Source organism: Argopecten irradians, chromosome 10 (genome assembly GCF_041381155.1).
Source record: "Argopecten irradians isolate NY chromosome 10, Ai_NY, whole genome shotgun sequence".
Taxonomy (NCBI): Eukaryota; Metazoa; Mollusca; class Bivalvia; order Pectinida; family Pectinidae; genus Argopecten; species Argopecten irradians.
Window position 1 is genome coordinate 752,733 of NC_091143.1, and position 27,621 is coordinate 780,353.

Below are 27,621 nucleotides of genomic sequence, written 5' to 3' on the forward strand. Positions count from 1 at the left end.
ATAGCACTTTTACACAATTTTCGATATTGATTCGATGTCATTCGAAAATGTAACATTCCCTTTCGTGCCTCTTTTTAAGCTGGTGGCGCTGTTTTTAGTTTCACTTGTATACTTCCGGTTTGTCACAAAGCGAGAAGAGTGGTCGCAGAGTACACCATACTACATGACGATTTAAAACTGTAGAAATACGACAAAAGAGTCTTGATTGTAAGTTTATTTAAAGATCTCAAAGATGTTGTTTATTATATCAAATAAGGGTTCGCAGACTGCTTGAGATCAACATAGGCCTTTATTCTGAACGTTTCGGAACACAACTCGGTACAGTACAGAGATGACCATTTTTGCTGTGCTCTAAACACCAAGATTTGTGTCCAACGACATATAAATCGCCAGATATATTAGCATGCATGTGATAGGTATTTTGGCCTACTAAAACCTGCCAAGCTACAATTCATTTTCGGGTTTATTCGGCCCCCTTACAGAAAACGGCCGAAAATACCGGAAGGCGCTCTAGGTAATCGTATAAGTTGTTTTTGCTTTCCAAAGTCGTAATCAAACCATCTGAAAATTATACTGAAACTCAGGGCTTGATTTTCAGGCTATTTCGTTTTTTCCGCAAGTAATAGCAAGTGAAAAAATGTGCTTATGCTTGTTTTAGCAGAAATATTATGAGTGTAGCGGGATCGGACTGGGTCGATCATCGGTGACCAGGTAGCTCAGCCGGTAGAGTACTCGGCTAGTGTTAGGAGGGTCCCGGGTTCGAATCCTGGTCTGGCCGCTACATTTTCTCCTCTCCTGTTACAGAATTGGCGCCCAACTAAATAACCCAGGAGGGAGGAGTGTAGCGGGATTGGACTGGGTAGATCATCAATGACCAGGTAGCTCAGTCGGTAGAGTACTCGGCTAGTGTTCGGAGGGTCCCAGGTTCGAATCCAGCTGGCCGCTACATTTTCTCCTCTCCTGTTACATGTACAACGGTTATATAATGATACAGTATGTTTCTCATTTTAGCAAGTGGTTTTTTACCAGGGACAACTATAAAAATGACATACATATGTTTCTGATCATATTTGCACCAGAATTATCTTTTATCACATATGCGCCTAATATCCAGTGATTTTGCCCGTGTAATATTTTTGCATATCACTAGCGTAATATGACCTGGAATGATTTTCATTGGCTGGAAATTCATTGTGACATATCAGACAGAAACAATAAAATGATGTCAGGATTACGAGGACGGCGGGACAAAATAGCAGCCTTTGCTGGATTTTCGGAATATATTTTAATGTGAAATTCTTTGTTATGTAGGTCTTTGGAGTTATGTGATAAAAAGTATCTTAAATCTGTGTTCATTTCATATAAGATTTTGTGAAACGAGTCTGGAAGTTTTAATTTTTGCTTGCCAAGGCTAGCAAAAATAAAAACTTCTTAGACTCGTTTCATAAAATCTCATATGAAATGAACACTCATCTATTCTATATATATTGTAACATGCATGGTTCTCAATATTTCCCATTGATCTTTATGTTCTATACATGTAAATTCCTATACATCCCGTGCTTTCCTTGGGCGGAGCTTAAAAGTGTTCTGCATTAACTGAATAATTTTCAGTTGTAGCACGGTCCTGTATATGGAGACTTGACTTGGTCAAGTTTCAGATGTGCTACAACTGAATATGTTACGATTGCAGAAGAGTTTCAAGCTCCGCCCACAAAAAGCGAGGAAATGTAGAAATTAAAAAGAAAGATTTTTTTTTCAAATCTTTTAATCAATTTTACAGAGAAAGTTCCAACGTTGTCAAAACTGAAATTTAACAAATTGTCTACCCCAGAAAAATATAAGTTTTCGAATCATGCACTACTGTTTGTATCCAATATTGTTGCTACAACCATAGAACACTGACCCTCTGGACATCCTTTTCTGCATATATATAGGCACTGGCCAAACAACTTACCCGGAGATGAAGATTTTTCGTTGTCTGCCTTTAAACCTTTTACTGGAAGACAGTTTTCGTCAGTATTTCGTTATTTGGCGGGTCAAGGATAGATACTACAGTGGCATTCTATTTCCGCGGACAGCAGCTTGCACTGACAGACACTAGCCTGAGAGCGAAGGCCATTCCATTTCATAATTTCTTGTTCATGTACGCCTGCTGCATATAGTTGTGTCGCGCATGTTCTTTTACAACTGTGAAGTTTCCTTTTAGTCCAGTATTTATGCAAATGACTTTCATGAATGTCTTAAGTTTATTTAAACCCACAACTTGAGTGCCAAATCGAATGGAATTTTCTGAATTTCCTTGCAGGGGACAATGATAAAATGGACCCGTTCCTCCGAGGGCCTTGATGTAGATCTCCTACAAAATACAGCAATATCGTTGATAAAATTTTAATAAAGTGAATGGGTGCTCCAACAACAGGGGTTCATTATATTAATAAGATTTACTTACAACACAAATTTAAAACTCGAAACACCATATTACATGTAGGAGATGTGGCCATAGAAAAAACGTTAAAAGCGTGCACAAATATATATACATATCTATGAAAAAATATTATGTGGACAAGGTTTTGAGCACAGGGTTTCGTCAGTACATCAAAACTAAGTAAAAGATGATAAATCATATTGTGAGAGGTAGAATAAATCAAAGGAAAACATAAAATCCTTACCTGGTCGTGAGTCTCAGCCATCTCACAAAATATCTTCCCAGTCATTAGAAAGTTCAAATAGATCCTTACTCTTCAATAACCCATGTACAACTGACCGAATCTAAGTGAATTGATCGAACATCAAAAGTATTTTCAATTAGGAAAGATTTGGTGTCAATTCAACAAGTTGATTGGAAAATGGGAGTATTTCATTGGTTGAAAGAGAAGTAACTCGACTTTATGGAAAACTACTTCTGATTGGTGGACCCTTAACCTGATCTGTCCTATAAGTATAGGCGATGCTAGAGTGCAATAACATCTCTCTAACTGAAAGTAGGCAGGGCCATGTTACAATTCATTTAAAGTATGTTGGATCTGTACTACAATTAGGGTATCTCAGATGTAATGGTGGGTGGAGCTATAAGCTCGTGTCTGACGCCACTCGTTCAGCTCCACCCACCATTTGTAAACAGCTCCACCCACCATTCTTAAGCGGCTCCTCCCACCATTCGTAAGCAGCTCCTCCCACCATTCATTACAACATACTATAAATATAGGTTGTGTATATCCTCACAACAGTAAAATTCTGGTAAAATCACAATTTAATGCATCAAATAGCTATCTTTGATTAGTAGCAATTCAGCTTCGACATTTCTGGACAAATATAGTTTTAATCCATGCAGATCTCAAATATAATGGTAATTTAAACGCAATGTGGACTGACAAATGAACATCACATCATGGCATACATGTACGGTATGTTCACCGGCTACTGCAGCTACCTAAAATCACTCAGTTTTTATCATTGTATATTGTATTTTATAAAAATGTGTTATCTAACCAAAACATCAACATGATTTTATTTATTGTAAAGATTCTTATTATTCAATCATTGTATTTTTTTCAGAATTTGTTACACACAATCAAGTCATTAGCCAAAGAAGAGTTTTTCTAATCCGTGGATGTCATTTTCTTGAGAGAAGCAGTATGAACAATCACCCTGGCCATACCCCGCCTACTTCAGGCTCACATCATGGCCCACATCCTGGACCACCTGGGCCTCCAGGACAACACATGACAGGAAAAGTCTATCCACATGACCAGCCAATGGTATTTAACCCATCTAACCCCAACGCTCCTCCCATCTATCCATGTGGAGCTTGCCATAAAGAAGTACATGACAATGATCAGGCTATCCTTTGTGAGAGTGGTTGTAACTTTTGGTTCCATCGAATATGTACTGGACTCAGTGAGCCAGCTTTCCATATGCTAACTCAGGAAGTTTACGCGGAGTGGGTATGTGACAAGTGCTTAGCAACCAAGAACATTCCACTCATCAAGCTTAAATCCTGAACACGGTTCTGGTGCTTATACCTGCTATCAAATATATGTATAGTTGCATATGCATTGGACCAAATGATCTGGTTGTGAATGTGGATGTGCTTCATGTTATGTTGATGGTGTAATTTATGTTATAAGTTTTACAATGTACTTAAATTAAATTTTTTTCTTAAATTATGAAGTAGAACTTTATGCCTAGCTGACATATCTTTAAAAGACAATGCAAAGGAATGACTACTGAACACTTGCATTGCCATTATATGAATTACAATTGTAGGCATTGTAAATATTTTGAATGTATGATAGCATTGTATCAATTAACAACAAACGAGTCAATAAGGTTTAAAACAACGGCAGGATTAAATCAATTCTGTACTTTTACAGGCATGATTGGATTACGATAAGTTACATTAAGTTTTCTTTTGTTGGAGAAGACATGTTAAGATCAACATGTACTTTTGCTTCAGTCTGAATCTCAATTTACAGAATCTGATATCACAATTTAATTGATTACATTGTATAAACAATACATTAATGTATATAATTTATGGTACACATGATTCACAAATGTGGTCTGTTTGTTTATAAAATTGTTTTATAAAAAAATATTCAGAAAAAGTATTATTATATTAGAATTATAAAATTGTTTTATAAAAAAATATTCAGAAAAAGTATTATTATATTAGAATTAGTATTACATTAATTTTTATATGTTTGGTACTATTGAAGTGAAACATGCAAAAAGTCTTCATTGTGATCATTTAGTTGAAGAAACGTGAATGGATAATTAAGTGTAGTTTTAATAAATAATTTGTAGAATTGCATTTATCTTTTGTTTGATATGTTTTCCTTCAGGAGATAGCCTTGCCTTCACATACATGTACAGCACTCATCAATTAGCAATACATTTTGCCACATAATTCACCTGATATTCTGTAACTTCACTCATGTCATAAACCTATTTTTGCATACCCCGTATGTCACTATAGCTATTGTCACTATAGGGGTCAAAGAAGTAATATCAACAGGATTTTCTAGATAACATGGGATCCCCTCAAATGTAAGTCTGTAGGATACGAATTACTTCAAATGGTAAATACATGTACGGAACAAAGAAGTAATTCCAACCGTGTGGACAAAAAAAATTGTCAAATTTTCAAGGCGATCTGCCCCTTTATCACTGTTCACATCATATTATGTAATCAAGTTCGTTTTGTGTGTCTTGATAAATGGGCAAATTGCCTCGAAAATTTGATATATTTTTTATCCACACAATTGGAATTACTTCTTTGTCCTATATTGTCACTATATATAGAAATTGTAGCTATTTTATTGGCTCATCGCCGATATATTATCAGATGCCAATATATTTCTAGATTTTAGATCCACCTTAGTCGAAGGGGCCATTAGTACTGACGTGTATTCCAAACCTACTGATTCTCGTCTATACCTCTGTCTCACCAGTTGTCATCCCTCGCATACCACCAGAAGCATTCCCTGTTCACAATTTTTACGAATCCGACAATACCACCTTCGAATGCCAGTGCGAACAGAGAATAGATGAAATGCCACCTTCTCTCTAGAAGATACAAATCGCATCTGATCGACCAAGAAATCGACAAGTCTTAGATAGAGCCAATCTTCTCATATACCAAACCAGAACTACCACTCAACGTGTTCCATGTGTGGTAACATTCCATCCTAACTTACCAAATCTCCCTTCTATCCTTAGGAACCACTGGAAAATCATCGAATCATCAACCAAACTTAAGTGTATTTTCCCAGAGCCAACGCTACTAGCCTACCGCAGACCAAAAAATGTAAAAGACCTTGTAGTGAGCAGAAAACTTCCTCCTCTTGCTCCTGCTGCACAAACGGGTTCATTCAAGACACGAGACAATAAACGGTGCATGATGTGTCCATACACAGCATCCACAGACACATTTGAATGTGCAATTAACAACAAAGCATACAACATCCGACAGAACCTGACATGCAAATCCAGCAATGTCATCTACCTGCTCTCGTGTAGGAAATGCACAATGCAATACGTTGGGAAAACCTGCGGTCCATTCAACGTCAGAATCAACAATCAACGCTGGTCTATCAAACAGAACAAACCTGACTATCCGGTATCCGGTTGCCAGACATTTTAACTTATCCAGCCATAGTTGGAAAGACATGCAGGTGATTGCAATTGAGCAGTGTTCCTACTGGACACAAACCAAGCGTCGATCGAGAGAGAGATTCTGGATTACCTTTCTACAGACCCGCTATCCCAAAGGCATTGACGAACGTTAAATATATATAGATTACATTTGACATCGATTGATTACTCGCTTTTCAATTATTAACCCCTACTTCCGGCATTTTTCTCCTTCTTTTCTACTTTTTTTTCTTCTTTTTTTTATCTTTGCATATGCTACCCGGTAAAAGGCGACTAAATTTAGGATTTTTTGCACACATCGGGGAGCAAGGCGACTAATAATATAAAATTATATCCTATACAAATGAGCCCATATTAATTTCGCCTCACAGGTGGCACGCTTTCCAGTAACCGCTCATATTGTAGCGTTCTGCCGAACACCACATGGCTACATTTTAGTAGATCCGGCATTCAGCTGCCACTTGCCGAAGGGTTAATTGTGCTCTATTGTGCTGCTTAATATTTGTCTACTTTCATTGTCTCGTATTACTGATCGTATCATATTATGTAATAGTGTTCGTTTTGTGTGTCTTGATAAAGGGGCAGATCGCCTCGAAAAATTTGACAATTGTTTAGTCCACACGGTTGGAATTACTTCTTTGTCCCATATAGCTATTGTAATATAACCTTTAGTGTTTGGCTGGAAATTATTTTTGACATCGGTTTTGTGTGCAAGATGTTCTGCTTTAATAAGTAAGTATTTGTTCTGGTTTCTCCTATTGGCTATAAGCTGAAATAATAACTTTTCAATCAATTGTCTTCCAGAGGGAGAAAATATACAATTTAAATAAGATTTGTAAAAGAATAGACAGTTGCGTTGTTGAAATAATCAATGTTTAAGTAAGCCATTGTTGTCTTTAATTATGTCTGTAATATTGAACACCATGATTGTTTTAGCATGAGATCATTATATTATTGGACCTAGACCAGAGTTTGGGAAGGATCTTTAATAATTGCTATACACTTTGAATGCCTTAAAACAGATGTTGCAATTGACCCATATGCAACGCGTGAAAAATACCAATATTGTTTTTTTTTACATTAAAGGCCCACTACCTTTCCGAAACAGAAAATAAAAGGTTTCCTAAGTAGAATAATAACATAAGAAAAAATATATCGATGGCCTAAGATGAGATTACAACACCAAAGAAATGCAAGATTTCCTGCGTAATACATGTTAACAGTGAAGATTCATTTCGCTGTCGTGCCGTCTGGCACAGTTTAAGTCAAGCAACGCGTGGTGATTAGGACGATGGCAGGAAACATAAGACGACCCGCGTTATGAAAATAAATATTTCATTTATTGTTACTATATATATATGTAAAGCTGTTGGTGATGATAGTTGTAGTATTAAGGGTAAGCTAATATCTTTGCCGACTCTTTAAAATTATGCATCTCGTTTTATATTCCAACTTCAAAAATTAAAAGCAGTTTTAGAAAGGTAGTGAGCCTTTAAAAGCTTGAGGGCAAGTCATAACAAAAGGCCCAATAGCCTTTAATTTGAGTATCTTTCAACACAAACTCATTCAAATAACACTGGTTTCATGAAAGACCTTTTGGGGAAATAATGAAAAACGATTTGTCCAAATAATTTCTTTAATCATGAAATGAATATCTAGAGTAAATTGAAAAGAGTTAAAATGTTAAAATTATAATTCCTATTTTTAAACTAAGGTTGTTTTAAGATGAAAAGTGACTTAAACCCTCCTTGAGCACCACCAGTGCTATATAAGCTTATTAAAAGTGTGATTGTTAAACGAATATATACTTTCCTTGCTGCTATTCAAACTGTTCAACATAATGGTGGCTCAAAGTTAAACAAGAGGCCCAGAGGGCCCTATCGCTCACCTGGTTATTGTAATGTCAAGTAATGTTCTGAATACAGGATCATTGTTTCTTTTCTGAAGGAATTAGGACCCATTCTTTCTACTCCAGGGGGTCAGAGCCAAAATTTCTACAAAAAATGATTAACCCTATTTCCCCTATTGGGCCTCGCCCCTCCTGGCCCATGGGGTCACAGCCAAAATGTATACAAACTATAGCCAAAATGTATACAAACTATGTCTCCGTCCCCAAAGGATGTTTCTGGACACATTTGGTTACATTCCATGCAGAACTTTTGGACTAGTAGCGATTTAAAGGAATCAAAAGGACAGACGACGGACGCCGCGCCATGACATAAGCTCACCGGCCCTTCGGGCCAACAGAGCTAAAAAGGTCAGTTTGGCAAGAGGGATAACTTTCTCATACTTACTGGATATCAATGATGTGCTCATTAATCTGTCAGTGACCCACCTCAATCTATTGCATGTGGAAATCCATGTTTAGCGACGTCAATATTTGCCAATATTGGTAGCTAATCAACATGCAATCCATATTGCGGACAGAGACGCATACAGGAATTCTCTCCTTCAATTTGAAAAAACGTCGACGCCGTTGACAAGGACAAGGACGTAACATGCTACATTCCATCACTCGCATGGGAACTGGTTGTGTAAACACCAATTAAAACCTCTTACACTTGTTAGTATTTGGAAGAAAATTGATATTTCTGTCAATACTATTTGAATATGAACTGTGGAATAACTTGGCTAAATGTGATATCCGTAAGCTTGAAACATTCCAGCACTACGTCCATTTGTGTCCCGAAAAGCATTTTTAGACAGGATCATCCCGATATTGTGTCTATAGTCATTTTGAGATCTGAATATGTCCATTCTACATACGATAAACCTTAAAGTTATCATATGCTTAAAACACCGAATATTGACAATAAAACAGTGCTCAATATCATATGACCAAAAGACCAAGGTGAGCTAATGCGATTCCGCGTCGTCAGGCGTCCGTCCGTCAACAATCGACTTCTTCTTCATAACCGCTGGCCAGAATTTAACAAAATTTGACAGGTAGCATCCTTTTGGGCTGCTGACTGAAAATTGCACTAATGGTCGGACTGACCCCTGGGAGCCTGGGGGGCGGGTCCAAAAGGAGTCAAATTGGCTATTTTCATATAAACAACTTCTTCTCTGAAACTAAGCATGTGATAGCACTAAAAATGCAACGGTAGCATCTCCTTATGAGGTTGGGATTGAAAATTGTAAAAATGATGGGGCCGACCCCCGGGGGACTGAGGAGCGGGGCCAAAAGGAGTCAAATTAGCTATTATCATATAAACAACTTCTTCTCTGAAACTAAGCATGTGATAGCACTAAAATGCAACGGTATCATCCTTATAGGGTATGGATTGAAAATTTTAGAAATGGTGGGGCCGACTCCCGGGGGTCTGATGGGCGGGGCCAAATTGGTCGATTTGACTATTTTCATATAAACGTCTTCTCTGAAACTAAGCATAGGATAGCACTCATAATGCAATGGTCACTAAACATCCTTATAGGGTGGGGCTTGAGGCGGACAACTTGGAGGATTGGTCCTCGATGCACTGCTGGAGCCAAAATTTGTTGATCGCCTCTCTGATAATCGCTTTTCATTTCAGCTTGCTTGGTGGTTCTGCGATGAGGTCGAATGCAGATGGGAAAGAGTAATTACCTAGTATCTTTCTGACGTGTACAAACACGCTTATGCTGTCTTTAATGACAAGTTGGCGACGGGCGATGTCGTGTTCGGAGTCAAAATGGGTCAGGGTAGTTACTTCCAGTACTATCTCAATTCTGGTTGTTCATGTGAGGATGTAGGTACCAGTGTTAGCGCATCTATCCATGAGCGACAGGATGGATCTCAGTGTCCGTAGTTTCTTCACCTCCACCTCAGACAGTAGGTAACTTCACGACTGTAGAGGAATCTCGATCTGACGATTGAGGAGTAAATATGGTAGGAAACTAATGAATTTAGGCCATTTTTCCCATGTAGACCGCCTCATATTAGAGCGTAGATTGCTTTCTGTCTTTTGTTTTAATTCTTTCATCGATTGCTTTTGAGCCTTTTTTTATGGACCGTAATATTCCAAGGTGAGTGGCTGGGAGGGATTCGGAGATGCTGTCCTCGCTGATGGACCATGCGCAGGGCTCCCTTTTACATGTAGTAGAACTGTTAAAGATGACCACTCCGCTTTTAGCTATATTGATGTTGAAACGATATTTCCTGGAATTCGCAAGCTACATTGAGGCTTAACTTCAGTGGCTTTTTTGCAAATAGTGCAATATCATCAGCAATGGTAGGGGCGCCAACGTAAGTGGTACCTATGGAAGCTCCAACTCAGTGGTACTCGAAAGCTTCTAGAAAGTAGTTGTTGAAGCACTTGTAGAGTGTTGGGGATAACTAAGCGCCCTTTTTGGTTCCCTGTATCAGTGCCGGATAGCTGGTTCGTCCGACCAGTGTTCTCCCCAGGGTTTTTTCACTGCGCTATGGTAATTTGTCAACTGCAAACTGTAGCGCGGCGTGGCGCGGTGCGGCACAGTTTGTATCACAGCTAAATGATGATATAGTGTTACCAAAAATATAACTCATTAACATATTTTACCTCATATTTACTTATCATTATCATAGATTTCTTTAGTACTTTGGCCTGAATTGATATACATTTTGTATCATGACGATTTTTTCCTTTTCTTTATCTGTCCAAAGAACTTCGGACATGAATCAAAGTCAAACTCTCCTAAACCATTCATTCTATGGGGATTGTCATCAGCGAGTTCAGAATGTTCTGGCTGTGTCGGTTCTTTAGTTTTTACTCTGTTCTTTGTACTAAATGACCTCACACAGTCAGCAGTGGGCATGGGCAGAACCAATGCTATTTGGGTATATCTTTCCAGAGAAGGATACAAATCCTCCATGGTGGCAACCTTTAGTAAGGATTCCTGGAAGATCAGATCCTGCAACATTTCCTTGGCCAGGAGAAAACGAAATGAAAGAAACTATTCCTTGGCAGTACCCTGCTATTACCTGAAGTACAAATGCCACAAGTCAGATGGATATGTACATAATTATACCAAGAAATTAAGCTAAGTCTTAATTCAAAGCTATTGACTTATAAATCAGTACGTTCATCCTTTTGAGATAAAACCGAGGATAAAACAAACTATGTTTATTTTATTTCATATGAAAAGTATAGTGCAAGAATGAATGAAAATATGTTTGTGGGTAAATTTCTGACAATAACAATATGCAATACAATGTATTTAAGTGTCGCATATCAATTTACATAAAACAAAGTAATTGTGACTTGTACAAAATATTCAAATTTAAAATTGATATCAATCCTAAGGCTTACGAGACACTGATATCTGTAGTTTGTACTTAAAAATTCATTCTTCTACTATACATTTTATATATTGTGCTTGGTAAAATAATTTGATGATTGGATTTCATTTATTAAAAAAGATTAGTTTATCTTGATTATTTAAAAGGCTAAACACTGCAAAAAATGATTCTGCCAAAGTGAGAAGATGTCTTCAAAAATCTGAATAAAAATCACATACAATTAAAAATGACATTCATTTTCCACACAGTTTAAGTTACATAATGTACAAAGTCTGTTTTCTAAATGTACTTCAGGACAAAAATACCGACCTTTTTCTATATTCAGCTTTAAGTTACCACTACGAACTTAAACTAACAATTGTCTATGTCTAAAACCCATGATATGCTTCGGTATAATTACTTAATTACCACTCTGTTTTCCCAGCTTCCATTGACCGATAAGGACCAGTTATGAACACTAAAGTACTTTTAGGTAATCTATTTTTTATTCCAATGTTTTAAATTAAGCCAAAGTCTGCATATTTCGACATTTTGGTTCACTGACAAGAGTTCCATCCACGGTCACCTCTAGCTGCGATATTGGAGCCGTTTTACCTGTTCCAAGGAAAAAGCTACATGCTTGATTTTGAACAGTTTGGATAAAGCTGTATTTGTTATGACCCCAAATTCCAGCACATTAGAAAAGTACAGGTTCCACAAGTGACGTGTATAGTTGTTTGAAAACTCCTAGTGACATCCCTCCAGCATATTTTGTATCAACGCACTAAGAGCTCTGTTTGCAGACTTTGCTAATTCGCGCAAATGCGGCCAAATCCCGATATTCCGTAAACCAGAGTAGCGATCCATATATCCTATATCTAGGTCACCACAACGAATTTAAGATGAACGCTGGCATGAAGGATTTCGAAAGTGGATTATTTCGTTTTTTTCTTGAATGATGAAGAGTCGCCACTTTATGCACCATAAACTTTTTAAACGTTAAACTTTTTTATCAATCCAGGTCGATATAAAGGACAAGTTACATGTATATAAATATGCCTGCGTCAATTTGATTTGATTTGTTATCGAAAATGAATCTAGACATGTATACTTATTACCAGGCGTACATATATCGCCCCTTATTACATTCAACCGGTATATTAAAATAAATAACCAGAAAAGAACAATCAATTCTTTTATTCTTCAAAGATGAGATTTACAAAATAAAAGGATTTCACAAAACTTTACAGTTTTACATATCAAATGAGTAGTCAGATTCTATTAAAGTCTACATACAGGATATTTCAACAAGGCTTCTTTAGAACAAGTTTTTATACTAGTGAAAATGTCTTGACGAAATTTCTAGAAATTGTACGCCGTCTTTAAAGATGCTCCACCGCCGACAAAGCATAAATGATATTCATCATTTGAACAATAATTAGTGGTTAATCGTGTGTATGTATGTATAATTAACACAAAAAATAATATTAATAATTTACTTCGCCTTTGGTACATGCGCAATCAGTACTTCATTCCATATAGGATATAGTAGCACGGATTTTTTTCGGGATGCAATTAATTATTTTTTTATATTTTTAACTTGAAGTAAAATTAGAAGCTCAAACTTTTCAATGGTGGTAATGGTGTAAATTAAGTAACTTTTGTAACTGAAGAAAAATACTAAATCGTCTGCTCCTGTTTTTGATAGTGAAAAAATACCATTTGTCAGCGGTGGAGCATCTTTAAGAAACAGCATATATTCTGCCCTTGAGGTAAACATATTTTTGAATTCTTGGCAGTCCATTCCGAACAGTATTCTCAAAAAGTGTTCGTGGGATATATCATCAATATAAGTGCACACTTCCGGTCCATATGTCGCGAGAACCTTCTCCATGAATTGAATCCTGTCCAATTTTGTATGCTGACACTTAGTAGTAAAATGTAAGACGGGATCTATATACAGTTCTTCACATTTTTCGCACACTGTTTCATTCCAAGTTGGAGCAAAGGCTAGCATTTTGGCAACGTATCGTGTTGTGGGTGTGCAATGTAGTTTCCATAATATATGAGGTGAACTGTAGGTACAATGTATATATTGGAATCTTAGGAAATCTCCTTCCGCGTGCATTCGATCTCTTAATAACATATTTTCACTGTTAGATATCGATGAGTTAACTATCCTTTTCCACATAATTTTGGAGGGAAATTGTGCTGCCTTTGCATATGTTATAAGATGACATTGACGAGTATGATTTTTCAAAAGCTTGATAATATCAGGAATAAATCCAGTTTGTACAGAAGGTAGATCCAAATACTGGTATAATCGCGACAAAAATATTTGTTTTGTTAATGTTTTTGATGGCAAAGCGATAATAGCTTGTAGAAATAGTAGTTTCTTTTTGTCGATCTCTGCGCCGATTTTTCGCATTTCGAGCATTGGCTCGGCAATGTCTGATCGAGTAGATTTTATAAAGCACTGGGTTCGTTTAACGATTTCATGTTGGAAGACATTGAGTCGTTGAACGTCTTTGACTAATAGTTTATTCCAGAATTGTGATACGTATAAAACACTGGGCAGGATGACTTTCCTATATAGCCTGGCGATTACTGTAGGGTTTGTACTTTTGCAATTTTGACCAAACTTTGTCATCAGATTAAATGATTTCCTTCCTTTCTGAATTCCATTTGATATTGCATCACCAACTTTAAGGTTAGAAGTTATCAGCATTTCAACATGTTTGTACGAAGTTTCGATTGTTAGACTTGTTGTGTTCAATGTCCAATTGTAGTTAGGGTTAATAGTAGTTTTTCCAAAGACTAGGACTGCACTTTTACTTGCATTGTATTCGAACTGCCATGTGTTCGAGTACCGCCCACATATATTTAAAAGTTCTTGTAATGACGCAGGGATTGTAGCCAATAATGCCAGATCATCTGCTAACGCTGGATTACCACAATTTATCTCAGAGATTCTTGTTCTAAACTTTGTTGGTTCTAATTCCTTCAAAAGGTCAATGATATAAATCAGATATAAAAATGTTGACTTTCTACACTTTCTTCAGAATTCCCTCATGCCATACTGTATCGAATGCTTTACGAGTGTCCAGGAAAGCGGCATATACATTGCTGTTTTTCGATATTGTAATGAATACATTCTCGAAGGTTGAATGCTACAGTTTCACAAATTAATTTCTTTTGAAATCCTTGTTGTTGTATACACAGTTTGTTTTTCGTCAGTAGGAGCCAATCTTGAAGTCTTAAATGAAGCAACTTTTCCACGATCTTGTATAATGCTGGTTGCAGCGAGACCGGTCTATAATTGTCCAGATTTTGTTTGGATTTGTTTCCACCTTTGTATATAGGAATAATGATCCCGCGTTTCCATGTCTTCGGAATAAAATGATATGTTTGGATTGCTTTTAATAACCGTAGAGTGCATAACAGTAAATCGCGTCCTCCATATTTCAGATGTTCGTTACATACGTTGTCAACACCTGGTGCCTTGTTGAGTTTAGTATCCTGAATAGCATCTCTGAGTTCATTGAATGTAAACGGTGCGTTGAGCATATTTTGAGCCTCTTGATCTGTATATTCTTCGGATAGTGTCATAATATTTTCTCGAAATAGTGGAGTTTGATATATTCCTTCGAAATAACTTGCGAATGCTTCAGATATTTCCCGCGGTGTATCATGAGGGTTGTTGTTAAAAATGATTCTTTGGCTTCGATCTGTTTTCGGACATTTTCTTTGGCGAATGATTTTCCAAAACAACCTAATGTCACAATCCGCTGTATTTTCAAGCTCCATTTCAAGCTCTTGTCTGTATTGTTCGTAGGCTAAATCATGGGTATTTCTAAATAAACGCTTTGCTTCCTTATATTCCTTATATGATTTGTTATGAAATCCTCTTGGTCGACCATCGTAAATCCATTGTTTCCTTGCATTTAGCGCATGCATGTGAGCGGTTCTGACATCACGTGTCCAGTACGGTTTGAGACGTGGGTTCCTATTTACAGGTGGTATTGTCAAGTTTGCTGACATGATTATCGACAAGGTAAGTATTTCCGTATAAGCGTCTATATCATATTGAGTCCTAAGAGGCATATCTTCGAGTAGTTTGAGCCTTTCTGAGAGTTGGCGTTGATATAGAATCAAGTTCTCAACAGTTGCTTTTTTCCAAGATCGCGAATCATCGGATAGTATTGGTTCATTGGAATATATTTACATTCCATGTTGCATTCGCCTATATAACACTAGTATACCAAATTATAGTATATGAGAGTATGTCTGCAATTTACAGTGATGAGGTCTCTGTGTAGGAATACAAACAATGTAAACAAACATGGCCGCCAGTAAACAATAAACAAAGCTACACTGTAGTAGCTATCATCACATAGGATTTGTATTCGAAATAATTAAACTTTAAATATAAAATGTTGGCATTAATGAAATTAAAATGAAAATCAAGACGAAAACATTTAAATTGCAGTAATTACTATTTGGACGCTATCCAAATACCAAATGAATTAAAACGTCATAAAAACATCGTCCAGCGTCTTAGAACGTCGTCTGCTACTGTGTCCGGAACACTGGAGGAAATTAAAAACTAACCTAGGACTACTTTGATTGGAAAACACAAGGAAAAATACAGCATGGGGCTTGAGATGAGAGTTTTTCAAGGTACCTGGTAAGCTTGACTGTTTGAAGTAGAATTACACCGTGTAATTTCGAGATAAACTCAGCTTAAACTGATGGAATGTTCAACTTAATTTAAGAACAATCACATCGTTTGAGCTTTACACAGCATAAAAATGTACTCAGCAATAGTGATTCCGGAGTGACTGTAATACATGACGTGAATTCCGAGAACAGAAATTAAATTGTAGTGTTGTGAATTTGATGATTAAAGGGGGATAACCCTTACTGAGTACACTAGACTCTACATCACTGCGAACGTCTTGGGGGAGGCGCTCGGCATGGTAGAAAAAACGACGACAGTGCTAATGAGAACCAACTTTATCACCGAATCTCCCGCTATGATAACTTTTCCGGTTCGTGAGTAAAAGACGCAAGTATCTCGTAATTGCTGTAATATTAAGTCATACAAATTCAAGTCATTGTTACTGGGCATGTATATTCCAACTATAGTAAGACAATCAATTTCGTTGTTACTTATTTGTATAACGACGATCCGATCCGTACTTGAGTTTTCAAGTATATTTACGCTGTGATATATTGTATTTTTAATCATGATAACAGTCTTCTGTTTATCCGTTGTACCGTCTGTGGGTTTGGCCTTGGAGCAACAAAATAGTCTGAATGAATATCATCAAGAATACTCCACTTATCGTTGTCCACATTTGCCTCCGTAATGATAATTACGTCACTAGCTGTTTCACTCATAAATTTCTTCACACATAGACCCGAAGATCCGTTCTGACGTTGAGTTTTGCCGAATATGTATTCCCTTTGTTATTGAATAGTACGAGATCAGTGACTTTGATTCCTTTGTCCGTTACAGATTCGGCACCATGCCACACAGGTAGAACCGAGCTTATTTTCTCCGTTTTACTCCTACAAAGACGTCAGTTGGTGGACCACCGTGTTTTTGACGTTCCGTAAGTTCATTAGTATTGGTATATGCGTTGGTCTTCATATTGTTATTTCGATGCTCAAGTTTTTCTGGTGATTTTGATTTTAAATACATGGTTGGTGTATCTGTCTGTTTTGTATCCCCGGTGTTGTGTTTACACTTTTATTAGCGGTACCGGTACCGTTACACGCACTTGAAACCGGTCTGTCAGTTAGTGAGCTATCTACGTTTCCTTAATGATTGGCTGCGCTCTCACTCGTACAGTCGTTTGTATCACTCGGTAATGTGAGTACGGTATCGGTGGGGCTCTGAACGGGCGGTATTATGTCGATTTTCGGCGATTATAAAACTGACGCATACGTTGCAGAAGTTCCACTGTTCAAAATAGTATTTCGAAGGTCCCTTATGATAACACAAAGACTTTCGTTTTCTTTTTTTATACTTTCAAGTGCATTTATTAATCTTTTCTCCGTAACTGTATTACACTTCAACGTCATTTCAATATTGTCTAAACGTTCTAACACTGTATGTAATGTTGGATTCGGAATTCTTGACGTGTTCAGGTTTACAGAAGAGTGGTTTTGTGAGGTACTTGGAGTAGTACTTTGAGCATTATTATCACATTGGAGCGATCTTAGAATTTCCTTTGGTCTGGTTTCATGGTCTAGAGCCTCATCTCTACCTTTAGTAAATACACTATTTATTTCTGAATCGTCTCCACATATAAACATATTTATAATATGACAGTCTTTGGCATATTTCTCACTTTTGGAACTTGTTTGGGCAGACTTCCTCGAAATAAGGGTACGTTGCGGACAGTTTGGAACAGTTTGTGCTCGTTTGAACAATGTTTGCATATACCACTGGAGGACATTATCGTCATGCTTTGTTAAAGTCAGTAATCTGGGTATATAGGAATCTCTTGGCAAATTGTACAGGGTTTGGTCAAGCTCGTCTATAAACTGTTGATTCTGTATCTGACTTATATCAGGACATGATTGATCAGTGTTGGAAGTGTCCGCTTCTGTACGACTACCTGTGTTCGTGCTGGTGTTACGTAAACTGTACTCACCGCAATTTTCTTCGGAATGATCATAATTTCCAGATTGATTACTTGCATTGAACGTGTAAGGGTTTTGCATGGTTTCAGAGTTCACATCGGTGTACGTCTAAATCCACACAATTCACACAATTGCTTGTAGAATCGGAGAGCTGATCATAGAATCGACTGTCTTCGGCCATGACCGGAAGTTGTTTATTTTGATTACAATACAAATATGGGAAAATGTACAATAAAGTTTAAGGTAAGCTGAATCCGATAAATAAAACGTTTCACTATGCCCGGTACGCACGATAAATTCAGATTTATCATTTAATGGATATTTTGACAGCCTTTACACACCTTTCTCAGCTTGACTTAATGCACTCAACTGAGGTGTGGCAACCAAATACAAGTAAAAACAATTTAATATAAGCGAACACATGCAGCATTTAAACTGATCTTACTTTCTTATTTGAGTATGAGTAAAAGCCAACTTCTTGTCCGGTAGAACTCTTTTGTGTTTCAAGCTAGATCACTCTTACCGCTAACCTATTCTGTATATAATCATATTCGTCACATTACATAGGTGATGCTGTATGGCAACCGCTTTAGGTTCTCGTGATTGGTTGTATGATACACGAGTTATCTCTCTTTGGATTAGGTTTACCTCATTGACATTGTCGATAGATACACGGCCTACAACATCAGTTACCATGCCCGAGGTTGGTTCTTCCTCAAATTAAACGAAACAACATATTATGATCAGTTTGGCATTAAAATGGAAAGTAACGACCGGAATTCATCAACTGTAGAGATCATATACAGAAAAGTACTTGTATTCCAGTGACTGCTGGGTAAGTAAAAACAAGTTAATTAAAATTAAATCTCCACTTCTAAGATGGAGCAAATTTCTAAATTGCTATTTCGAAAGGTTTAATGTTTCTGTAATTTATCTGGAAATATATCCAAACATCTTATATTCTGCCAGCATATAAGAAACCTTCAAAGCGAAATGTATTGAATTAAGAAATAGTCATGTTTGCTTCTTTGTCCTTTGACAGAAACAATCTTTATGAAAATGAATTATTCAATCATATTGACGCTTGTACTAGAAAGAGATCGAGTGCGAAAATCGCTAGAAATGCTGTCTGGAAGGGGATAAACTCGCACTCATAAGGTCTCTGTAGTGAAGATTCATGGAATCCTATAAGTGAACATCGCCTTTTCCAATTTTCCCGTTTCTAGTAAACACTTTTGATATCAGGTCACACGAGTGAAGTGTTTAATGTAAGCCAATAGCTAATTCCTCACACCCCGCCCCGCTTACATTTTATTTCAGACCATGGCAACCAAATGTCTTTCCATTATGTTTCCATGTTAACCGTTATAAAATCACGTGATGTATCAGATTATAGACATCCATGTTACAACAATTGACATAATGTTACATATAGTTAAAAAAAACTGTGTATAATGATCTGGTTACCATGGAAACCAAAATTTGGGCAAAGCGCATTGCTGGGAAGTGGCATTGACATTGATCCAGTAGTTATGATATTGTTGCTCCGTAATTGAAAAAAAGTTTCTGATTTTTCCAGTGATTATCTTATTCTTAAAACGAGTTTACATTAATTGTCGATACTACATGTTCGTATGATAGACTCTAGTTCTTTACATACTGCTGGTGTAAATGTAACTTGTCTATAGTTGTCTGCATCACTTTTGTCCCCTTTCTTGTATAAAGCAGACACTCGAGCATTCTTCCAATCTTCCGGTAGTGTTCCTGTTGATAGTGATTGGTTGCATATTTTGGTCAGAAGATCTGATATTGACTCGGCAGTATGTTTTGGAAACATTGGATGTAGCTCGGCTAATCCTGGTGATGTTTCTGGTTTTGAGTTTGTTAGCAGTTTAAATACCAGTTCGTTGTTGATAGTTAACCTTGCCATTTCCTTGGTGACTTTCTTAGGTTTTAGTTGTGGTGTTTCCCCTGAATCAACCTGCTAAAGAATATTGAAAGCACCTCAGCTTTTCCGAAATCTGTTGATACTTTAATCGAGTGTTGTCTTTTGAGTTTGAATATAGATCTCCGATTTCCGACTTTGATGTTGATTTAGATTTAATATACTCCGAATTGTTTGAGGTCAGTTTTGCTTTTTTGGCTATGTTGTGCTCATACTTTTTTTTCTTAATTTTCATGTTGTTTCTCCTCAGGGGTTATGTATTGCATTTGTTAAACGCACGTGATTTTGGCTTGGGTATGGATACAACATAGATGTTATACCTGCTTAATCGACTTGATCACCAATTTTGAATTTCATCGGTAACAATCAAAACACTTAACAATATCGTGACTGAATTGTCCCTTTAAGAAAATTGAAATATTTAGTTTTTGGTTATAAAATTGCTTATGATGCTTATTTTGATATTCACAATTTTTTATCATTGATTGGCTTTGTAATATACAAATGGTATCATCTCAGTGAATCAAGAACGGAAAACATGGATATACTTCAAAGGAAATTTGACTTTAATTTTTACCAAAACATGTCTCTATTACAAAACTAACAGTAAGATATGCAAAAATTGGCAAATATGATATCTGCGATATTGATTTAAATATAGAAAAGTCTGATCAATTGTGTCGATTGTCAAATCGATGTGGCAAGAGTTGATACGACCAACACTGAAATTTGACTATCGGTAGGATTGATCAGACTGTTAGTGAAATCATTGCATGTAATATATAGAATACTTATAAGACAACTATTTTTGAATTAGTGAAATAATTGTACTATAAACAATATGTATAACAAGAAGCTCAAAAGGCCTTGATGGTCACCTAAGTGCTGATACAGAAAGAGCATTGCAAAGTTGGTTCAAATCTGTAGTATTTACGAATTAGAATAAACTTTAAAGTTGAACCTTAGTATATGAATTTTTATTTTTTGTTTTCAATTCTATAGTTAGTGTATTATGTTACCGAACCTTATGCTTAAAAATCAAATTTGCTATAGTAAATTTGACTTCCTCCCCAGGGGGAAACAGGAGACCCCAGGGTCATATGATTCACAATTTTTGTAAAGGACCTTATGACCTTTCCTTATATGAAGAGTATTTCATTCTATCAGTTCCAGAATATCAGAAGAATTTTTTTTTGAAGTTTTAGCCTATTTGACCCCTTTTAGTCCCGCCCCTAAAGCCCCTTGGGTCATTCATGGAAACTGTGTTAAAAGGATTCAATAACCATCTCATAGGGATAATTCTACTGTCACAGGGTGAATGACAATGAGGAGACGACACCGATATACAGTTACTGAATTTTATTTACGATAATTTAGCACTGTCTTTCCTGGTCTATTATTCAGGAATTATCCACGATACATAAGTCCAAGAATATACATTACACACAAAAATCCTCAAGTATAGTAAAGGTAAAATTAATCATCCAATATGTTAACGATACGTTGTCCAAATTAACTACAGTATTTTACGTGAGACGGTCACTACTGTGATCCGAAAATCTGACATAATTTTCTAAAACATTCGTATTTATACTTAACACAATTGACAACACACAGCATAAAACTATTTCCATTTGTCAAACAACCAATTAAGTGGGAGTGGTTAACCCTGTACCGTTTACCCCTAGAGCTGGATAAGTGAATGACATGTTTAAACAATTAATACGTCTGGCAGGTTTAACTCATATTCTTAATTACCCCTAAGCAACTCTTAACACTACGAGTATAGACAATAGCCCTAATTACTGCGAATGTGCGAACATTTCTCATCTGCCAGCGTTTAATCTCTTCAACTCTACTTCCCACAAAATACCGAATATGTTTTAATTGTATATCATTAACTCATTATCATATAATTCCACACAAATCAATGAAACCTAAATGTGACCCTTGTCACACTACTATTCTAACATTTGACTAATTTCCTATTATAAATGACCACATAATGCTCCAAAATGTGTTTCCACAATATAAACTATAGTAAAAATTAACCTCCTCCCCAGGATAAAATATGAGACCCCAGGGTCATATAATTCACAATTTTGTACAGGGCCTTGAAACCATTCTATCCATGTAGAGTATTTGATTCTACCACATCTGTGAGTGAAGCAGAAGATTTTTGGCCCCTACCAAAGCCTCCTGGGGTTGGGGGTCATATAATTCACAATTTTGATTGGCCTTATGTCTTAGAAACTTTGTGCAAAATTTCATTGGTTCAGTGGTTTTCGAGAAGAAGTCAAAATGTAAATTGTTTATGAACACACGACGGATGGCGGACGACGCACGACGACGGTCAAAAGACGATTAGAATAGGCACTTGAGACTTCGTCTCAGGTGACCAAAAAATGGATGAAAATAAGTGATATTTTTGCAATATACTGAAAACTATATATGTACGAGAATGGTTAAAAAGGACACACAAATGAAAATAATGAATATAAAACCACTATGATAAAATGAGAATAATAAGTTAGAAAAAAATTAAATGAGAATAAGCAACTTACTAAACATAGTTATCTATATTCTCTGAGTGAAAAAAAAAAACAAGAAAAAAAATGTGAAACTCATCTTCAATATCATTAGCATTGCATACTCACACAACCTTTAAATTCTTTGACGATACCCAAATCTCCCTTGTTCAGTAAGTTCATTAAAACAAGCAAGATAGATGGTGCCAACAATCGTCACCTAATGCTTAGATTTGATTTAGAACCATATACCATTAAGGATAAGTAAAAAGTGCTTATTAGAACATTTATATACATTCGATCTACTATATGTTTAGATATGTTTAATTACAAACTTTCGCTAAGATCCATCATTTTAATATGTAATAATATTTTACTAAAATTCTATGCTCAATTCATCTTAGTTTCGATATTGCTATTCTTCATTCTCTGATTTATTGTTGTCGGCTTAACCCTGTAGTAATTGTATCTATTTACCGTGTGGTGTAAATTGAGTAGTGTTAATGAGACCGGTCCAACCAGTTATGACACTTTCCCCTAGGACAATGGACAATTAATTCAACTGTAAGACCACTGGCCAGTGAGTATAGATTATTGCATGGCTTTCGAGTCACCAGGGATTCATTACTGCCGAGCGAAGCAAGGGAGTAATAAGTCCCGAGTGACGAGAAATCATCCAATAACTGACTGACTGCGTGCTTTCCACCTTGAAGATTACATGTGATTTATAGTAATTAGTACAGGTATCACCCTCAGGTAGAAAACACATAGACCTACAGGTACCACTCAAAATACAAGTGACCTACCCACTGGATACTTCTGTTTTCTCTGATAATGATGACTTTGGAGATTTTGTGTTGAAGTTTTCACAATATTGTGAAATCATCCTGGATATTAATACACAAACTTTATACTTGATGAGGGTTCTAAAATTCCTGGAAGAGGATGTCTTTGAAATTATTGTACCTAAATGTGTTAAATGTTTTGTTCTAAAAAAGGGAAAGCAAAATGTTAAAATATCATTTTAATAGCACTTGTGTCCTTCTCATTTGCCTGTAGTTCTTCTTCTTCTTCTTCTACTTACGTGACGCCGTCAAAATATGACGATTATGTCACGGTGACATGTAGGGGTGCAAGGGTGTGAAAGGATTAAATTTGTGATTTTTTTAGTATATAGATAAAAGGTGTGTGCACAGCTAATGCGTAAGGACTTCAAGGGCTACGTTGGAAATATGTGTCTTGAAGTCCTCGAGTGCATTGTACTGCTGCTACAGGGAGGAGATTCCATTGTGTTATTGTTTGTGGGAAAAATGAATATTTGTATGTGTCCTTTGTAACAGAAATTTGTCTGAAGCAGTGTGGATTGGAGTGTCTGGTTCTGTGGTCTACTGGTATGAGTATGGTCTGGTATTCGACGGCAACTATATTGTGTATTATTTTGTAGAAAAGTATCAATCTTGTGTGTAGCCGTCGTGTCTGTAATGTTGGCCAGTTGAGTTGATGTATCATGTTTGTAACTGAACTGGTGTCCTGATATTTGTTGTGAACGTATCTTGCTGCTCTGCGTTGTGTTTTTTTTATCTGTTGAATTTGTGTGTTGTGGGGATCCCATATGGAAGAGCAGTATTCCAGTTTGGGTCGGACTAGTGCTTTGTATGCGTGTGCTTTTATATGTGGTGAATTAATTTTAAGTTGCGCTTAAAAAACCCTAGTGATCTGTTTGCATTTGCGGTGATATTATTTATGTGCATGTCCCATTTTAGGTTTTTTTGTAGTGTTAGTCCTAGATATTTGCTTGAGTTTACTTGCTCGAGTGTGTGATTGTTGAGTGTGTAGTTATGATGTATTTTGTTGCGTTTTGGTGTAACACTGCTGATATTTATCTGGGTGAAATTTCCTTAGCCAGTCTGTTTCCCATTGTGCTGCTGCGTCCAGATCTTTCTGTAGTTTTATTGTGTCGTCTTTGTTGTTTATTGTTTTGTATATAATACTGTCGTCTGCGAATAATCTTAGTGTGCTGTACTGCATGTATTGATGGAAATCGTTAATGTATATGAGAAACAGAATTGGGCCCAAACATGTTCCTTGAGGGACTCCTGAAGTTACTTGTATTTTATTTAATTGTTTTCCCTCAAGTACTACTGTTTGGGTACGTTGTGAGAGAAATCTGCGATCCATTTGTGTGTGTTGCCTGTTATGTCGTAGCATTTTAATTTGTATTGTAGTAGGCTAGGTAATAAACAACTTAGGTTGGACAAAAATTGTAACAAAGGTTTATCAACTGAATTATGTTTAGGGAAGGTATACTTCGCCACAAAAAAGTCTACTCGAATTCCGCCATGGCAATACCTCGTTTTCGATCAAAATCCAAGATGGCCGCCACTACATGGCTTCAAATACGGTAATGGCCATAGTTTGAAAAGTATTAAACCTAGAGATACAATTAAGGTGTCTATTTCAATTAATTTTGGGATGCTGAATCGATTGGACACACTTCAAAGGGCAATATATGCCGGAGAAAATAGTTTTGAGGCTAATTTGGTGGTTGAGATGGATCATATTGTCATAAATTGCGATGGTTTTCTCGCCAGAAATAAAAATGTTCAAGTATACATAACTATTCCAAATAATCGTAAAAGCAGCCAACAAATCTTTTGACCTCAAGAATTTTGTGATGTTCACATATAAAGAGATAAACACATTATTCAATATTAACAAATGGGTTTAATTGTACACTAAAAACATAATAAAATAATGTACAATGATTGTAACGTTCAACAGTTCAATTTTCTGTTCTTACGACAGCAGTATTCAGTTAATTCCTTAGTTCAGTTCTCTGTTATAACCAGTTTTATTCATTTCTTTCATCACTGTGATCAATATCGTCATCATCACAGCTCTCTGAGGGAGGAACATTTAGACATGTGATGCCCTTACATTGTCCGCACGCTGGAGTACACAGGAGGCCATTTTTGCAACAGGTGCATACCTTTTTGTTGCATTTTCCACTACAGTTGCACATGATAATAGTGAGGAGCTTCTCCGGTGCAGCAGATTGAGTCATCCGGATTGGATGTAGACCGCCAGAAGATTTTTTCCAACCCCAATCTTCTGGATTAAGGTCATGTCCCTGCCAAACATGCACCTGGTGATAAGCCCGATAACTGTGCAGGATGGCAGCATCGTTAGTCGGCGGAAGTTTCTCTGGTGGGACGAAACCAGTAGATGTTGCTACCTTCTGCTGGAACTTCACAACCCGCGCATCCGTTAGACTTTCTGTTGCTGAGGTGCCATAGATAACTAGCATAGCGTCTATTCCCGCTTTCGCAATTTGGTCCTTTGAAGCTGATGGAGAGAGAAAAGCGGATGCCGAGTGTTGTAGTGCTTGATATTGTATACATACTGTCGCTTTGCCTACTCCATAGGGTCGCGAAGTGGTATTACAACCACTGAAGGCGTGAAGGAACAGAAGGGAATCTGTAAGATGAGGATCGAGTTTTTTCTTCAGGGTAGTGATACAGATCGTCAGTTTTGTCGTAATCATGTACAAATTTTCACTTTCGTCAGAAGCATCTGCGTGATACACCAACAGTTGGAGCACGTCGGTATCATCGGCGATGACGGCGGTTGGCTTCGTTGCGCAAACAAACATGCTACTTTACATATTTTATAGTCTGCATCACCTATCGCGTGTTGAACCGAAATGCCTGCGTCGGTAAGGTATTCTGCGAGGAGGTTGATGAAGGCATGTTTGTTAGCCTCGTTTGCGAGGAATGCTTTCTTGCTCATGGTAAGTCGCATCTCGGGGGATACTTAGACGGGAGCACCAATGTCATTCCCTTTCCGTCGACGGTGGACCTCATTGTTAGTGCTGGGACCGTGGTATCCATCGAATACAACACAGACATTTGTATAGCTGTCTCGAATATACCGGGTGAACATAGCACAGATCTCCTCATAAGGTAGAGTTCTTTGGCAACGAGAACTTGTGCAGCAATCCACTTCCGTCAAGGACAAACTTTAAGCTCATGTCGATCATATCCAGGGTAATGCATGACGGTGCCAGTTTGAGAAGATGGTGTAAAAGTTCGGCTTTGTCACCAATACGCATATACATCTGTTTGTCGAAGAGAGAGGGAGGGAATGAACACAGCTCATATTTGAAGAGTTCCGGGAGAGAGACATCGTTCATACCCGTGATGAGGAGACGCTGATACAGACGTTGAGGCTCCATTTCTATTCTCTCACCAGATGCTGTTTTTACATGGATAGCAGAAGCCAATGTTTTCACTTGATTCTTTTGGGAAAATTTGTACTCTGCGACCGAATGTCCGACCATGCAATGCAGGATCTGATCACCAACGCGTTTAGCATCGGCTGCATTGACCGATTCATTTCCAACCAACCCAGTGGAAAGGCTTTCAAGTTTGTCTGTTTGTTTACTAAATGGCTTCCGTTCAACGAACACCTCCAGCAACTTCTGTATGTCAGACATATCGCGTCCAATTCGCGTTTTCGATAAATCACGATGTCCATCTCCTTTATTCACAGCGATTCCTGCTATCTCGAAGATTGATTGACTGACCGCAGCGCATACCGGTCTGGAGAGTAGAAAAAGTAGACGAGTGTTTTCAGTGAAGCCACGACCGCACGTAAGACCTCCTGTTGACTTTATACCAGCCATTAGCACTTACTCGATGAAAAGATCTGTGAATATGCCTGACCATACACCATCACTTCTCCTAACAGGGAATAGTCCATTCATGAATGCGGCATGTACGTCGGGATGAGTATGTTCCAGTTCGAGCATTTGCGGAATAAATATGGCCAGTGATTTTGTATAATTGTTGTGGCCCGCAGCAGCGGGATACGCATGCATTTCGCTTAACGACTGTAAATACAGTGACCAATGCCCAATGCGCACAGAGCGGATCAGTGTCCGAAGGATTTCAACCATTTTCTGATACTGAATCCACAGCCTGGCTGTTCCGTTAGATTCCATTGAAGCACGCCAACCATCAAGAATTACTTGCATCTGATCGAATACATTGTTCGAGAGTGCGTCACTCAGGCTCATAGTTCCGTCGTGAACAGCTTCA

At 37.3% G+C, this 27,621-nt stretch overlaps 1 protein-coding gene and 1 long non-coding RNA gene across 2 annotated transcripts; one reads left to right on the forward strand and one right to left on the reverse strand.

Annotated features, from left to right (window-relative positions):
• Nucleotides 1-3: 3 nt before the first annotated feature.
• Nucleotides 4-4,816, forward strand: LOC138332863 (uncharacterized). The gene is made up of 2 exons (XR_011209897.1): nucleotides 4-207; nucleotides 3,559-4,816. It is a non-coding gene; the product is annotated as an uncharacterized lncRNA (long non-coding RNA).
• A 21,661-nt stretch (nucleotides 4,817-26,477) lies between these two features.
• On the reverse strand, nucleotides 26,478-27,206 carry LOC138334018 (uncharacterized). Its single transcript, XM_069282738.1, has one exon. The coding sequence runs from the start codon at nucleotides 27,204-27,206 to the stop codon at nucleotides 26,478-26,480; it is 729 nt and encodes a 242-aa protein (XP_069138839.1).
• Nucleotides 27,207-27,621: the final 415 nt, after the last annotated feature.

Coding starts and splice junctions, on each gene's coding strand:
- LOC138334018 (XM_069282738.1), bottom strand. CDS start 27,206: ATGGCTGGTATAAAGTCAACAGGAGGTCTTACGTGCGGTCGTGGCTTC.